This window comes from Chiroxiphia lanceolata, chromosome Z (genome assembly GCF_009829145.1).
Source record: "Chiroxiphia lanceolata isolate bChiLan1 chromosome Z, bChiLan1.pri, whole genome shotgun sequence".
NCBI classification, from domain to species: Eukaryota; Metazoa; Chordata; class Aves; order Passeriformes; family Pipridae; genus Chiroxiphia; species Chiroxiphia lanceolata.
In genome coordinates, this window is record NC_045671.1 from 33,110,894 (window position 1) to 33,126,993 (window position 16,100).

At 38.3% G+C, this 16,100-nt stretch overlaps 1 protein-coding gene across 5 annotated transcripts in view; it reads left to right on the forward strand.

Annotated features, from left to right (window-relative positions):
- The window catches only part of ADAMTSL1 (ADAMTS like 1), a 398,738-nt gene that overhangs the window by 221,985 nt on the left and 160,653 nt on the right, over nucleotides 1-16,100 (forward strand). For 2 of the 5 annotated variants that reach the window (XM_032676082.1, XM_032676083.1), the window contains 2 exons: nucleotides 925-970; nucleotides 11,959-12,195. In XM_032676082.1, coding sequence (XP_032531973.1) covers nucleotides 925-970; nucleotides 11,959-12,195 — 283 coding nt within the window. The other 3 variants (XM_032676086.1, XM_032676085.1, XM_032676084.1) reach the window with 3 other exon arrangements.

Consider the following 16,100-nt stretch of genomic DNA (forward strand, 5'->3'; position numbering starts at 1 on the left):
TACTCAGAATACAAACTGCAAGTGCTAAGAAGGTATCTGGCTGTTGACCTCTCTTTTGGGAGTCCAGCCAGCATCAGGGCTGGTATGGGTCTGCTGTGGGAGAAGAGGGGGAGAGCCATGGAGAGCATGTCAGGGTATGTGCTCTCCTTGACCTTACTCAGCCCAGCTGCTCTTTGGATGCTGTTCTGCAGCTGGGTTTCTGGGAGTAGTGAGGGGTTAGTGAATTGAGGGGAAGTTTTATGCTCTCCTTCTCCTCTTACATCAAGTTCTGTAGAAGTGCTGTCACACTAGCCTGAGAGTAGGTTCAGATTAGATATTATGAAGAAATTTTTTTACTGTAAGGGTGGTGAGGCACTGGAACAGGTTGTCAGGAGAAGCTGTAGATGCCCATCCCTGGAAGTGTTCAAGGCCAGGTTGGATTGGGCTCTGAGCAACCTGGTCTAGAGAGAGGTGATAATTCTATAATCTCAGACCACCGCAGGCATAGTTCCTTCCTCCCAGTGCCCAGTTGTTCCCTGGCAGATAAAGCCTGTCTGCTCAGACTGTGTCAGTGCTAAGGTGTGTTTCCAGGTAGGTGCAGAGCTGTGCCCTTGTGAAATCATTATGAATTGCAGGGAGACACAAGACATTATTAACGTGATTCAGATGTTGCCTTACATGTTGTATTCTGACCTCCAACCTTATTTGTAAGCTGATGATATGTTCTAGAAAGTAATTTTTAAACCAAAGGTAGGAAACTAGGGCGTTGTAGAATTCATGCCTCAATAGGAGCAGAGAGCCCTTTCCTTTGGGGAAGAGAGTTGGTGGGGGAGTAGGTGATTAGAGATATGTATGGGAAGGATACTGACATGGTAAATATTATGTGTTTGCTTTTTATATTCATCTGTTAATGAGTTTGGGTTTGTTTTTAATTTTTGGACACAGGACCTGTGAAGGACGAAACATCCAGTACAGGACATGCAGCAATGTGGTAAGTGAAGTATAGCTTTGATATGATACAAATCATCCCATATGACAATCACATTCATGTTACAGCAAATAATTTGGTAAAGTGATAGTGAGAATATTTTAGTTATCTAAATTGCCTTTATACCACAGACCACAGTCAGTTTCTTGAAAAGTAGAGAGATTATGGCCTGATGCTAAAACTATTTGGAAGGGATTGCAGTCACAGCCCTTACAAATAAAATGTCAATGGAACTTCAGAGTTGCTATTTACAACCTCCCTGCCAGAACCAAGACGACTTGTGTTCCCAGTATTACTTTGATAACCATCTGGTTCACATTGGGTAGTCTGTTACACTGCAGGATTAAGCTGTTAAGAATTGAAGACAAGTTAGTAGGAGATATGTGATTCTATGATTTTGTATGTTTCTGTTCACTTGTGCCCTCACAGCACTGTAATTCTGTTGCATGTCTTAGAAAAACAGTTTTACATAGACTGTACCAATGTTTTGGCATTTTCAAAGGCTCTTGCTTGTTTTGTTTTACATGTAGCCAATGAAGTTTTCAAAACAATAAAATAAGAAGCTTCAACTTCTGTCTCAACAAAGTGAAAGTATGTTTTCACCGGTGAAAATAGAAATAAAGATTTTTCATATGGAAAGTTTTATAGGGTGCCAAGAATAGTAAAGGGTCTCAAGTTATGTAGAGAAATGTCAGTTTTACCAGTAAAGATGGAAAATGAAATCAAACATACATTGGGCCAAGCTTTCTCATGCCTGATAGGAACATATTCAGAAGCCTTTCAATAGGAACTTTGTTTAAAAAAGTTTAAGTTAAAAAAACTAATATGTTCACTCATATTTAGCTCATCTTTTTTTCAGTAGACCACAGTTCATAATGAAAGAAACTGCTGCTATCTGAGTTGCAGTCTCCCACGCAGTAAGATTTCTGTCAGTTCTTTAGGAGTTGGACTTTGATAATCCTTGTGAGTCTCTTCCAACTCAGAATATTCTGTGACTCTCTGAGTCCTCTGAAATTTGTTCTGAGTGTATCCTTTGGGTTCCTGAAATGTCTTTTCAGTCTAACCTTCAGCTTCCCTGACAAAACCTGCAGTAGTTAATGGGTAGGTCTTCTGGCAGATTAGCAGTCCAAATTTCATCTGAGGAATTTAAGGTACACCACAACTGTGTAGGGAATGGGAAGGTTGATTTGTGCTAGTCAAGCTACATGCCGTAGCTCTGTGATATGACATGAAGAAAAAAAAGGTATACTGTTAAAGGCTAATTGGACTACAGTTAAACCCATTAGTTTTGTTTTGGTTGTGTGTTCATGCACATTGTGACAGTCTCTTTCTGTATCTGACCTGCCCTGTGTATGTTCAGAACAGTGAGACAAACTAGCATCCTGCTCTGCTGCCACTAACTGTTCCTGAGTCACCTTGATGAGAGGCTGGGATTTTAACTAGGTTGCAACCTGTGTTTTGGAATCATGGAGTTTAACTTTCTAAGATAAGGAATATTTTTTTTAATATTGTTTTTAGCTTAGGTTCTGCTCTGCAAATGCGCACCTGAACAGTTTTCTTTCAAAATAAAACCTTGCATAGTTTTGTCAGGCAATTCCTTTGCATACCTTGTATTTGGCAATACTTGTTCCAGAATTTCCAACATAGTAGTGAGGCATGCAGCTGCAGAACTTACTTAATTATTTTATACCAAATAATCAAAAATTAAACTTTCAAACTTTCATCTTTACTCTGCTGAAATCAGTGACAGTTTTGCCACTGAAATATGAAAACCCAGGACTGCGTTTATGATTTCAAACCATTTTTGGGAGAGGTTAAAGAATGACTTGTGCTACGTTGCTCTTGTCCTTAATAAAAGGATTAAGGGAGTGTTCATTTGCTTTCTTTTTGTAAACTTACAAAACTAGCAATAAATCAAACTATTGTCAAGCTTCTGACTGCATTGTGCTTTGACTAGGCCTTCCAAATACACTTTATGTCACAAAGAAAGTACTTGGCTGCTGCATTCATTTTGCAGACATTTGATTTTGGGAGGACAGTATTTTCTATTTTTAAAGTATGTTGAGTCTTTCTTTGATTCAGATGTTATGCTCTTCTATTTATAGTCTTTCCTAATCCTGGGCACTGTCCACCAGTATTCAGAATATCAGGCACTGGAAGGACATTGGGACCATGAACTTGTGGTACAGCCATGGTAGTCCACAGCAACATGTGTCTGGGGCTGGGAACTTAGAAATGCCTTGTGCTGCACCAGTATAAATCCAGAGAACCCCAGACTTGCATCTCTCTTCTAAAATCCCTTCTGTTACTGAGTTGTTTAGCTGTGACCCTGAAATACTATTTGTCTCTTTCAGAATAGTAAAAAAAAATAAATTAAATTATATGCTTTGTCTTCAATGAAGTTTACTATTTTGTCTCCAAAATCCAAGGATACATACACACAAGGTGCATCTTGGAAACAATTCATTAGTGGAATTCTGCACTAGAAAAGGCCCACAATATTGTGTATATTTTTGTTAACTCAGGTTTTGCCTGCTAAGATTTCATCTACAAAGAGTCTGAAAATCCAGAGGATGGAAATTCCAGGCTCAAGACTTACATTTTCATCTGTTAGATGACAGTCTTTGCTTAAAAGGAAAATGAGAGCAAATCCCCCATTCTGCCGCTGCAAGTGAAGCTAGCTGTTGTGTATCATTGAAAATTCCTGCGAAATTTCTTTGATTCTTGTAAAAATCAGTGAGTCCTGAAATACAAGTTTCCATTACCATTAGCTTGTACATAACTTGAGGAATAATGGTATTGTTCATAAAATAACGAGTCTTTTTATTTTTTGCGAGCTGTCTTTCTGTGAACTAACAGAAACTGTCATTATTGACTTTTATGATTGTGCTCTTGCAGGAAAGGATGGGTAGTCACATATACTAAAAGCAAACTATTTCAAATGTGAAAACTGGAGAATGAGAAGAATACTTCTTGAAATCTGGCAATGAACACATTTTATAGGCACTACCATTTACAAAATTTTGCTACAGCTGATTTTAATTCATCCTGAAATTAAATTACAGAAGGGAAAAAATTAGATAAAGAGAGGCAAGGGGAAAGAGTGGCATGCGTGTTTTTCCAGTGATCTATATTAATTATTCTAGGGGTGCTGAACCATTTTGCATAATGTAGTCTATAAGAGAGATTGATACTGTTGTCTGTAAGGTTTCTGAGCAGTTCTTAAATGAACAAATCCAGGCCAGTATGTTTGCCACTTGCATTGCCTGTTAATGATCAGCAACTGGAAAGATTTTGGGTATGAAGCCAAATGTGTAGATAGTAAAAAAAGGAATGAGAGAATCTGAAGATGATTTAGGCTTGAATTCATCTGGTTTTTTTCTTCTTTCTATTCATACTTACTCGAAGCATGTTCTCAGCCATTTTAGAATATAGTTGTGGGAGGGAGAAAGAGAGTCATTTGTTTTTCTTTAGAAAACTGGTCTGAATGTAATGAAAACATGTTTTTGCATCTGTTTGGGTTATTATACTAAACATTAAGCAAAATAAACAAAAATATTTCCAAACTCTGAGTAGGAATTTTTTACTCATTCTTTTTCTTTTTTCTTTTTTTTCCAATCTAGCACACTCTTTGTTCCTTCTTCTAGGTGCATTCTTAGTTGCCAGGTTCTTTTCAGATACTGTACCAGGCTGTCATGTCATCTCATTTGTCATTTCTCATTTTCAGTCCTTCTGTCCCTATGCTATGTTTTTCTTTCTTTTCCCTCCATTTACATGAAAATATCTCTGAAAGATGTTTGTTGGACTATGTATTGTCTGCATGCATTCTCTCTTCATTCTCCTCAATTATGAAACTTCTTATTGTGATTGAAAACATTTTTATTTTTCCTGGTGTTTTTTCTTTCACTGCACTGCTTTCTGAATCAGACTCAAAAAAACCCCAAAAAACAAGAGGCATGAGGCTGACAGTGAAGCTGCAGAACATTACTAGTGCTTTCAACAAAGTTTAGAGCAGTTCCATTAAGCCTAGGATAAAATCTGTAGATGGTAGACCCCATAAATCACAGAACTAAAACTTGTAGACACCACCTGCAACTCTTTTTATATATGCCTCACTTTCTTCACTTGGCTGAAGTACCAACTGTAATGACATCCCCCATTTTTTGGCTTGCATTAAGACAATCTGCTTCCATCTCTGTTTTTTATCAGCTCATGCTGCATTTTGTATACAGCAGCACTGATATTGCTCATCTTACTTTCCACAGAATAACACTATATTCTTTCCACACACTAAATCCCAGCCTGTTGTAAAGTGTCAAACCTTAACTTCCATATAAGTGCATTAAGTCTCAGAAGCATTGGCTTATGTGTATGAGAAGCATCATCACCAAGTAGATTTTTTCAGAGCACAAGAATGATTAGCAGGATTTAATTTTTCTACCCAGTGGTGACTAGAAATGCCATGTGAAGTCTTTTGCAATCAAACCTCCCAGTTCACATTTTGCGGTAAAACAATAATTAAAAAAAATTATAGGCACTACACATATCTCCTTACTAACACGTGATTTATTTAATGTCAGTTCACTTTTTAAGTGGAATTTCGTCAGATCGTTTATTTTGACTACGGTCTGTTCTTCAAACTGCTGGATTTTAATAACTACTGTCTTATTTCTGATTGGATGCATTTTAAAACCTCTGTGTGTGTCATCTAGAAATTATTTCTTCATACTTGGAAATAAGTCCTTGTAGTATCTTGCAAATTATAGAAGCTTGGACTTCTGGATTTGCTGTCTTCTCAGGAAGCAGAATTGTGGATCTCTGACTATTGAAAAATAGAAGAAACTCCAAGACCCAAAACAAACCCAAAAACCAAAACAAAAAACCCCAAACAAAACCCAAAAATACCCCAACCATTGCTGCCATTCAGTGTTAATTTATAAAGAACCTTTGTAGACCAAACAAACTGAATTCCTTTCATTACAGTGACATTTTGTGACTATTCGATACTCTGGGTAATTCATAGACTTAAATTTGGTATTTCTGATTTTTTTTTTTTTTAATTTGAACAGTTGATTTTCATCTGATAATACAGAACCCTTGATGTCTTTAGGAAAGTGTACTCTAATATTATGTACTAGTATTACTTTCTGACTTAAATATTTGGAAGTTTTTTAAACGGAAATAAAAGTTACTGTAATTTAAACACTTCACTTTAATATTTAAAAGAGATGAACAACAAAAAAGATTAAAATTACATGGAAAAACTGCATATTGAATTATTTACCAAAAAGGGGAACAAACTTTTAAAAAAGGTGCTTTTTTGGTGAAAAATTTATTTTATAAATATTTCTAATGAGAGATGTTAATGGAAATACGCATTTATACTTTGCTGACTGTTTTAGCCCTTATCTCCACTCTGTTTATTTGACATAGAGTTGAACATTTTCTTATATTTCCCACTTATTCCTATTATTTTTCTTATGCTTCTCTCTGTCAGATACTGCAATATCTTGGGGTTGTCAGAGAAAGCTATAGTATAAGCCCTGTTCAATCTAAGCAGTTAAGTATGATCCTAAGCTATTTCTCAGTTCATGAGACTAAACTGTTGGAAACTCTGCAAGAAACTTAATTCAAACAGGGCACTCAACAAGGCTTCAAGGCTGAATGGAGGTTCTGTTAAGTCCCTAGATCTCCTAAGTCTCTGTGCTTTCATCTAAAGTTCTTATTTAGTCTTAGACAAGTCTCTACTTGAGGACCTCAGTCTTTCTTTCTCAGTAGGGAAATCAGAGCAGTTGAAACACCATGAGTACTCCATGGAACTGGTTCAATAAGCTGTTCTGTCAGATGCTGCACAGCGTCCAGTTATTAGTCATTTTTTGCTCAGAGGAAATACTCCAGGTATAGTAAATCATTCTAGGCCTCTGGAAATATACAAGCACATATATTGCAAACTGTTTTAAAGTTCCTCAACTTTTTCCATGTATCCCAGCTTAGACAACAATCTTCTACATTTCACTCACTAAGTAAACTTTAAAAAGCCTGACCCTCTTTTGTCCCATGAAATCTGATCTATCACCCTCAAGGGACATCTGGGATTCATCTTATCTTTTCCACTGGATTGTTGATTAATACAAATTGTTTTGAATGGAATTCCAACGTGGCAAAACTCCATGGACTTTATGATTTAAATATAGGATAAAATAGGAGGTCAAGTTAAAAAAGAAACCCTGATGTGAGGAAGAAGAAAATGAACCCATAATAATATGGCTTGGTGTCAGCATTAGGTGCCTAAGAGATGAGGATGAAACTCCTATGTTTATTTTAAAATGAGTTTCATACATCAAAGGGGTTTTTGATCACCTTTAAAATGATACATATTTTCATTGCAGTAGAGGAAATCTTGATCTGACAGGATGAATGGAGTTTATAGGTATCCATCACAGGCTCAGTGTTTCAGCAGTATCTCATGAGTGTTCATAAGCTAAAGGTCATGAAAGAGCCATGTAGGACCCACAGATTTAAAAGAGGAAAAGTTGTTTCCTATTCACTGGAATTTTTCTTCCCTAAAAAGTCTTAATGAATAGGAAGCTTGAAGATAAATGGACTTAGATAAGACTTTCAAGTTTATTAGTTCTTTCTGATTCTTCCAGGGAGTGCAATGGTAGCAGTTCCTTGTATCTGCAAGGGCCCACAGATAATTTCCAAAAGAAAACAAAACTGGTAGGATGTGAATATAGCACCAAAACTGTAGTAACCTGAAGCAGGACTGTAGAGCTTTTGTGGCCAGATAACAGGGCTGCCACATGCTCCAAGCCAAACACAGGCATGTAGATGTCATTAGCAAAATACTTCACAGAACTACGTAATTAATGCATAGATGTGCTACCTTGGGTTCACTGCTACACTGACTTGGCCCATGACTTCTGGCTGTCTCAAAGTGTCTGTCAATCTGTTGTGCAGACAGACAAGGTGCACGCTGTTACATAGCTTCCAGAATCTGGCCCTTAGCTGAAGGAATACGCGACTTCTCTCAGGCTAGTGAAGCAGTGCTTGCTGGCAGATGTAGAGGATAATATTCAGACCACTAATTTTCTTAAAACTGTCTATTTTGGTATTAAAAAAATGTTGTACAGGTTATGTGTGTAGATGCAAGATGTGCTTTCTTAAGTAGATTGAAAGATCCTTCCTGAGGAAGAGATCTCCAAGGCCTTCAGGTACATTTAGGATTCAGGATTTCAGCTAGAGAAAAGTAGTGTGCCAGGCTGTAACCGTTTTTCACATCTGCATGCCAATATAAGTATACATATCTATGTTTCTGACTGCTTGCATGTATTCTTTGAATTGCTTCCAGTTTCGCACGAAAACTTTTTTAAACATAAGTTCATTGTTTTATTTTGATTACAGTGTCAAAGACTGGAGGTATTTGACATCCGTCCTGGTCACCTGCCGTGTCCTGAAAACTTGTTATGTTGACTGTACATTTTTTATTTCTTTGACTTAAAAGTAAAATCCAACACAACGCAGTATTGAGTACTGTACAAAGCAGGATTATAAACTCTATGTTGTGTGCTTTACTGGGCCTTTCTCTCTTTGTAAAAATAAAGCTGTTCCAAGCCAGAAAGTTCCAAAGGTAGAACCAAGCTTAAACCAAACAAGAGAGTTGTCTTGAATCTCCACAACAAGCCTTTGCCAAAAAATAGACCTGATTGTACTCATTTACAGACAGACAAATTCAGAGAAGAGTATGCACCAGAAGACTTTGTGGCAGGAAATGAGGCCACAGTGTTCATCTTTGCTCTTTGAAAATAGAGCTAATCCAGATCTCGGGTCAAACTGTAACTGTATTGTTGTTCATACTCTGTGTAAGGGCAGAACATAAAGACTACTTTTTCTCTAATTAACCAGCTATAGAGAAATAATGAATTTTGCATATATTTGACTGCTCCCTTCACTGTCCAAACTTTGTCCTATATCAAAAGCTTGCCCAGATCACAAAAAGGCCATGATTGCCTCTCAGTTTTTCTCAAGATTTTAAAATCAAATTGAAATACTTCCAACATTTTACTTTTTCTTTGATCATCCATAATATATTAATAGAAAAACCTGCTGTGTAAGTCTTCAGCAGTAAAATACCAGTTACAAGCTTGAACTTTCAACCTCCACTTTCAAAAAGGAAAAATGAGCTCTGTGTGTTTGCTCTTTGATATGTATTTTTCTGGAGCTAGATTTAACCCAAAATCCTTTTTTCTCTTATGTCTTAATCCACTGAACCTCTTGTAACAGGAAGACTATTGCCTTAAATAGTCTTGGTTTAATGACAATATGTTCAGGAGGTGAGACCTCTAATGAGATGAACTCTCTTTTTTTTTATAAATTTCCTTCTGCCCCAGTAGAGACAAGGTACAAATTACAAGGAGTCTGAGTGAAGAAGGAAAAATAACAATTTTTGTTATTTTTGTACTAAAAACTGAAATAAATAAATAAATAAATAACAATAGCAGAAAATATTACCCAGCTAACTTCCTCCTCTCTAAGTTAAACCAAAACCTGGAAGGATATTTCATACTAAAGAAAATTCTGTGCGGCCAAGGTGATGACGTAGGTTCCAATGTAGCAAAGTATATGGAGTGACAATTGCAGGGCAGGACTGACCAGGTGCACTGTTTGGACCCGGTGGTTTCGGGCCATGCAGTGGCAGATTTTTGTGCAGCTCCTGAGAGGGGAATCCCTGAGTTGTCGGCGGTGGCTAGTTGTGCCAGGACAGCTCAGCTGGGGCAGGGTGACCTTGGTGTGATGCGAAATACAGCTGCAGCTGAGGCAGAAAACACCACAGCTCAGGCAGGGTGGTCCTCGGACAAAGGCTCCAAGAGTCCATGGTGTTCCAGCGAGCAAAAACCAGGTACAAAGAGAGTGAACCATTGCACACCTGACTTTTTGTCTCCTATCTCCCAAGTTCCCAGGATGCTTCACTTGGGGGACCCACCTTTCCAAGATGCTTGGGACAGTCTTCCCCAGTCCAGCTCAGACAGGGGACAGTCCCCCACATTCCAAATTATGTGGTGGTATGAAAAAATTCACTAAAAATCCTTCCCATTTAACTAAAGCTACAACAACTTAGACAGCAAAACTTTTGACTGGGCTTTAACCCTTCACTTTTTGGCTGAATTAGACTCAAATACAAAGTCAGTTAATTGAAAATTTGCTCACTTGGTACAAAGCAATTTAGATGATCTCTGGCTAAGGCCATGGCTTGTATGTGTGGATAGATCACGACAAGAAATGTTTGGAGTGGTGTGATCCAAGATTATTCAACATTGAAAGAAAATGGCCATAACCATATTGCAACAGTGAATGAGAGGCCAGAATGGCTAAACTTGTTAAGCCAAGGGCTTAAAAATGACGAATTTCTAGCCAAGATTGTGCTGACTTCCTTTTAGTGGAGACTTGTTTTTTAAGACAAGTTTTATTTTAGATCTTAATACTAAAAACCAATCCTTTAATGTCATGCAGCTTCCATGTCTTTCATACTGAAAGCTGTAACAATCGGCCCTTTTTAAAATGTGCAGAAAAGTGTTAGAAAATGAAGGTGTAAGAAACTTAGGTGATCATTTAAACCTAAAAAGATGTGTTTTTCATCAACAGCAATAAGACTTTCCTAGCTGGGAAGCTAAGAAGTCTGTGAATAAGGTTGTCATTAATCATGCTCTAATAGGATGAAATGGTTTGAGGGCGAACAGAGAATACAGACATCTTATAAGGATATCGTCTAGTTATGTGGTTGTGTATACATCAAAATCCTTTCCTACCAAGACTATAATCAACATGTTGTAGTTCTCAAGCAAAGGGTATGTAACAAGAGTTCATTTTTTAATCTGGTTCATCGAGGACCAGATTTTCTTACGGCAGTAAGGTAGAGGACTATGGGACCTTAATAATCTGAAACAGTCATATTACCAACATTTGCTCTGGTTTTGCCTCAGCTCTCATGATGTGTAAAGTTTTTCCTAAAGCTTAGTTCCTGTATTCCTGTAATTACATGAGAAATTCAGGTTATTTCTAAAAAACTCAGTGAATTTCTAGCCTATAAGGTTGCTTGCACAGGAAAACGTGAAATATTATTCTTCAAGAATCAAACACTGGAAAGGAAATAAAAGGAACTCATGTTTATTTTGCCTAAAGACTCATGATTTTGAAGCTGTCTCGTGTTTTTCAGTGTTAAATGGTAGCAAGAAAGTATATGCGGGTAAGGAGAGCCTCACATTCTCAGTTACAAGGGACTTTAAATAGTATCAATGGTCTTTGATTTTTATATCAGGTATACTGGGTTCAGGATTAGGGTTATGTCTTACAAATCTCCCAGAGGATTAAAAAAGGGACTTTTCTAAGGTTTTCTCAGTAAAATAATATTAAATAATATTTCTCAGTAAAATAATATAAAATAATTATGTGAGTTATGAAATCCTAGGTTAAAGAAATGCAAATATGTATCAAATTTTTCTTGTTTTTGTACCAGGTGATTTAAGTCACTGAAGCAAAAAAAAAAGGCTAGCAAGGAGAGCTTAGATAAAGAAACAGATAAATTGTGTAGTTCTTTTTTCTTTGTCTACAAACAAAGAGGAAAATCTGGCTAGAAGAGAGTGGCTGTACACACACACTTCTCCACATATGTACACAAGTGGAATGAGATCTGGCAAGAGCATTGCGACCCTCTTTTGCTTAACGACAGGGCTCTGGTACAGTGCACGTACAGTGCACTTGTTATTTCCCATTGACACATGGTCTTGATGTTCTTTCAATTCTTTTGCAGAAAGAAGAAAGAAAAGTGCAATTATCCAGTTGAATTATGTGTAGATGTAACTATTTCAATCACTCTTCTTTGTCTAAACAGAAACTCTCTATATCTAGCAGCTGTGGAGCCCAGTGTGGTGCATGATACTGGAAGTGGCTGTCCTGAATAGACCAGCTGATTTTCTCTTCTCTCTTTTCTGCAGGATTGTCCACCAGAAGCAGGTGATTTCCGCGCTCAGCAGTGCTCTGCTCACAACGACGTCAAATATCAGGGACAGTTTTATGAGTGGCTTCCTGTCTCTAATGACCCTGACAACCCGTGCTCACTGAAGTGCCAGGCCAGAGGAATGGCTCTGGTTGTGGAGCTGGCACCAAAGGTTCTGGATGGGACCCGGTGCTACACTGAATCCCTGGACATGTGCATCAGTGGCTTGTGCCAAGTAAGGAGAGAAACCCTACCCTAACACCTGACGACTTTCCTCAGATCTCTCTCACATGGCTCACTCCCTGTCCTCCATATTTATGTCATTTTAGGGACTCAATTTTAATCATCTGTTTCCATTCTCTTAAACTGATTTCTTGTACCATTTTTTTGGTTGAGGTGTACAATTCCAAACGTTATTTTCACACTTTATGTTGTTTCCTTAGGGTTCTTTTAAAGGATTATGTTATCAGTTTTTGAACTCTACTGTATAGTTAGCTGCAGTAGCAGATCTCATTTGAAGCACCAAAAGAAAATAATGATGTAGCTTTTAATCTGGATACACCAAAGTTTTTCAAGTCTATCAAGTTACATTATCTTTGAGGATTATTGCTCCCTGTGAGTCACAAACTACATGGCAGTAGATGGGATACTAAAGTAGAAAAACTGCCACTCCTCCTGTAAGACTAAGCAAGCTGCTACATCTCCTTGGACCTCAGCATCCCTGTTTGTTAAAAGTGGGAGATGGGGACTTTCTCACCCTTCACTTCACACTGCATGGAGATCTATTGGTCATTCAACCAATTTATTCACATCCTAATTTGTTTTTATATTATGTTTGTGCTTTTATTGATATATTGCTACTGTTTTGAACCTACCTACATCAGACTTTAGTCTTCTGAACTGTATGTATGCTACAGGTTGATGCAGGGGAGGACTTTCATGCCATCTTTGTTAATTACTGAACACACCTAAATCTCAAAAACAGTTGAGTGTAAATTCATAGTGCTCAGTCTCTTTGAAATCTGTGTAGACTCGATGTGTTGTTGGCTTTCTAGTGAATTTTGAGCCACTTCATGTTCCTCTAGAAGCTTTTCTTCCTGTTTCTTTTCTCTCTGATTTCCTATTCTGAGCCAGAAGCAGTCCTGCAGTAAATGAAACAGAGTAAGCAGTTACTAGGCTAATCTCATTTGTGATCTAAAAAAGGCAATCACCTAGACCTCTTGATGTCAGCTGAGTGCACGTTTCTCAAAATTCTAGATTGCCTAATGAGACAGACAAATTTCAGTCTTATTTTGAGCTTTTAAACATTTTAAAAACTTAACCAGAAGCATAGGAATCTGGATAGAAAAAAAGATTCAAAGTTTTTTGCATATAATGGCCTAGAAATTAGAAACAGAGAATTCAACCTCTGTCAGGCTGATTTCTGTTTTGATCCAAATACAAAGCGTACTTTTTTCAAGAAAACCTTCCCTTAGAGTTCATAATCATCCACTACTGAAACAAACTCATTTGATTTCCCATGACAATTCTTACTTCTTGGAAGGTTGAAGTTAGCTGCACTATTACAACTAATGTTATTTCTTAATTGTCTCTGTGGCTGGAGAACAGAAAAATTAGCACTAGTGTCCCTGAAGAATTTCACTTAAACCAACCCTTTCATTATATACCATAAAATGGTAGAATAATTTTAATGCATTAACACAACTATATATTTTCCATGTTCTTCAGCATTCAATTTCTTTATGAACTTTTACCATATATTTACAATTACTGCATCATTTTTTAGGATGACCCAAAAAATTAAAATATAAATGCTCATGCTGTATTCCTCACAGTGAAAAATTTTGTATTTTGGTGCATGTTAAATTTAAAGCAATTCAAAGTATTCTTATCTCAGTGTGTCCCTGTTTACCAGCCATCTTTTCGTGACAGCAGAGGTACTGCTTTAGAAAGTCCATAACTAGATTTACCCTACCTATATACTTTAGGACAGCAACTGCTTTACTATCTATAATCACAATAGCTAATACTACATAAGCAGTCCATAAAGGTAAACTGTATGGAATTTGCCATAATAAATGGTGAAACCTCCTTAAAAGCAATGGTCTTCCATGGCCTTCTATAAAAGTTCTTTTAGAAGAATGGGAAACTCCAGTATTATGGAAGAATAAGTGGAGAATTCTTCATCTGTAACATTTGTTTGAATAAACTTACTTCTATAAGCATGGTGAATGCATGTGAACTTCAGAGAAGAAAAAATATTATGTTAGAAATTATCCATTTGCAATAGTAGCTGCAAGCTACTACTTACTTAAGAATGTTGACACACTGTAAACATAACAATCACATATCTCAGTAGTTTGTGAGAGTTCATATGATCCTGGGAGTTCAGCAACATTTGGGGCAGCGCAGCAGACAACTGTAATAATATGAAGGCATGATTTGTCACAACTGCAAAAAATGAAATCTCCTAGGGTGTATATCAGTGTAAAGATCTGAAGATTAAAAAGTGAAGTATGTTTCTTCTGTAGTTTAAGTTTTAAGGGCAAGTGCCAGATTCTGCACCTGAGACGGTGCAACCCAGGATGTACGTGCAGGGTGGGGAATGAGAGGGTGGAAAGCAGTGCTGTGGAAAGAGACCTGGCCATCCTGGTTGATGGCAAGTTGAATATGAGTCAGCACTGCCCTGGCAGCCAGGAGGACCAATCATGTCCTGGGGGGCACCAGGCAAAGCATCGCAAGCCGGTCGAGGGAGGGGATTGTCCCGCTCTGCTCTGCACTGGGGTGTCCTCACCTTGAACACTGTGTGCAGTTTGGGGCACCACAATATAGGAAAGATATTGAGCTCTTAGAGTGTCCGAAGGAGGGCAATAAAGGTGAAGGGCCTTGAGGGGAAGCCATATGAGGAGTGGCTGAGGTCACTTGGTGTGTTCAGCCTGGAGAAGAGAAGACTGAGGGGAGACCTCACTGCAGTCTACAAGTTCCTTGTGAGGGGAAGCAGAGGGGCAGGCTGCAGTGGGTCTAACTGAGCCAGAATTTATTTCCCCGTAGTAACCCTCACAGTGCTGTGCTCTGTATTGGCAGCTAGAGGAGTGTTGATAACACACCTATGTTTTGGCTGCTGCTGAGTACAGCACTGTAACATTCCTTCTTCAGTGGGAGGGGACACAAGTAGGCCAGCTGACCCACACTGACCAAGGGGATATTCCAGACCATATGACATCAACCCAGATATAAAAGCTGAGGCAAGGAGCAGGACCAGAGGCATCCATTGTCTCTGATGGCTACCTGCTGTGCTGGAGCCCTGCTTCTCAGAGAAGTGGCTGACCATCGCTGCTTATGGGAAGCAGAGATTAACTGCGAGCTTCTGCTTTGTGCGCACACACGCTGCTTTTGCTTTCTTTTTTGCATAAATATAAACTGCCTTATCGCAACCCACGTTTTGTGGTTGTTTTCTTTTCCTACCTTAGTCTCTCCCTTGTCCGGCTGGGAAGGGGAAGGGATAGAGCAGCTGGGTGGCCACCCGGTGTTCAGCCAAGGTGAACCCACCACACAGGCACTGATCTCTTCTCTGTGGTGACCAGTGACAGAAAACAAGGAAACAGCATGAAGCTGAGTCAGGGACGTTTAGGTTGGATATCAGGAAAACGTTTTTCACCCAGGGTGTGGCTGAGCATTTGAATGGGCTCCCCAGGGAAGTGGCCACAGCATCAAGTCTGACAAAGTTTAAGATGCTTTTGAACAATGCTCTGAGACACATGGTATGACTCTTGGGGTACCCTGCACAGGGCCAACAGTTGGCTTGATGATTCTTGTGGGTGTCTTCCAACTCAGCATATTCTATGATTCTATGACAAAATGTTCTCTGCAGTAATTGCTCTACATTGGAGATAAAGAGATATATTTTCTGAATTGCTCAGAGTAAAACTACTGAAAGCGTCTTTAAGTTTACCATCCTACTGGCTTACATTGATCCAAGTGTTATGGCAATAAAGAAGGAATTGAGTGTTGTTCAGATAGAGCATTTTATGAAACATATAATTATGTCTATTCAGTTACAGTCTGTACAAGAATTAATTGCAACCGGACTTGTCTTTGTCTGTCTCGTATTGGCCTCTTTAGCCACCACCGTGCTTGTAG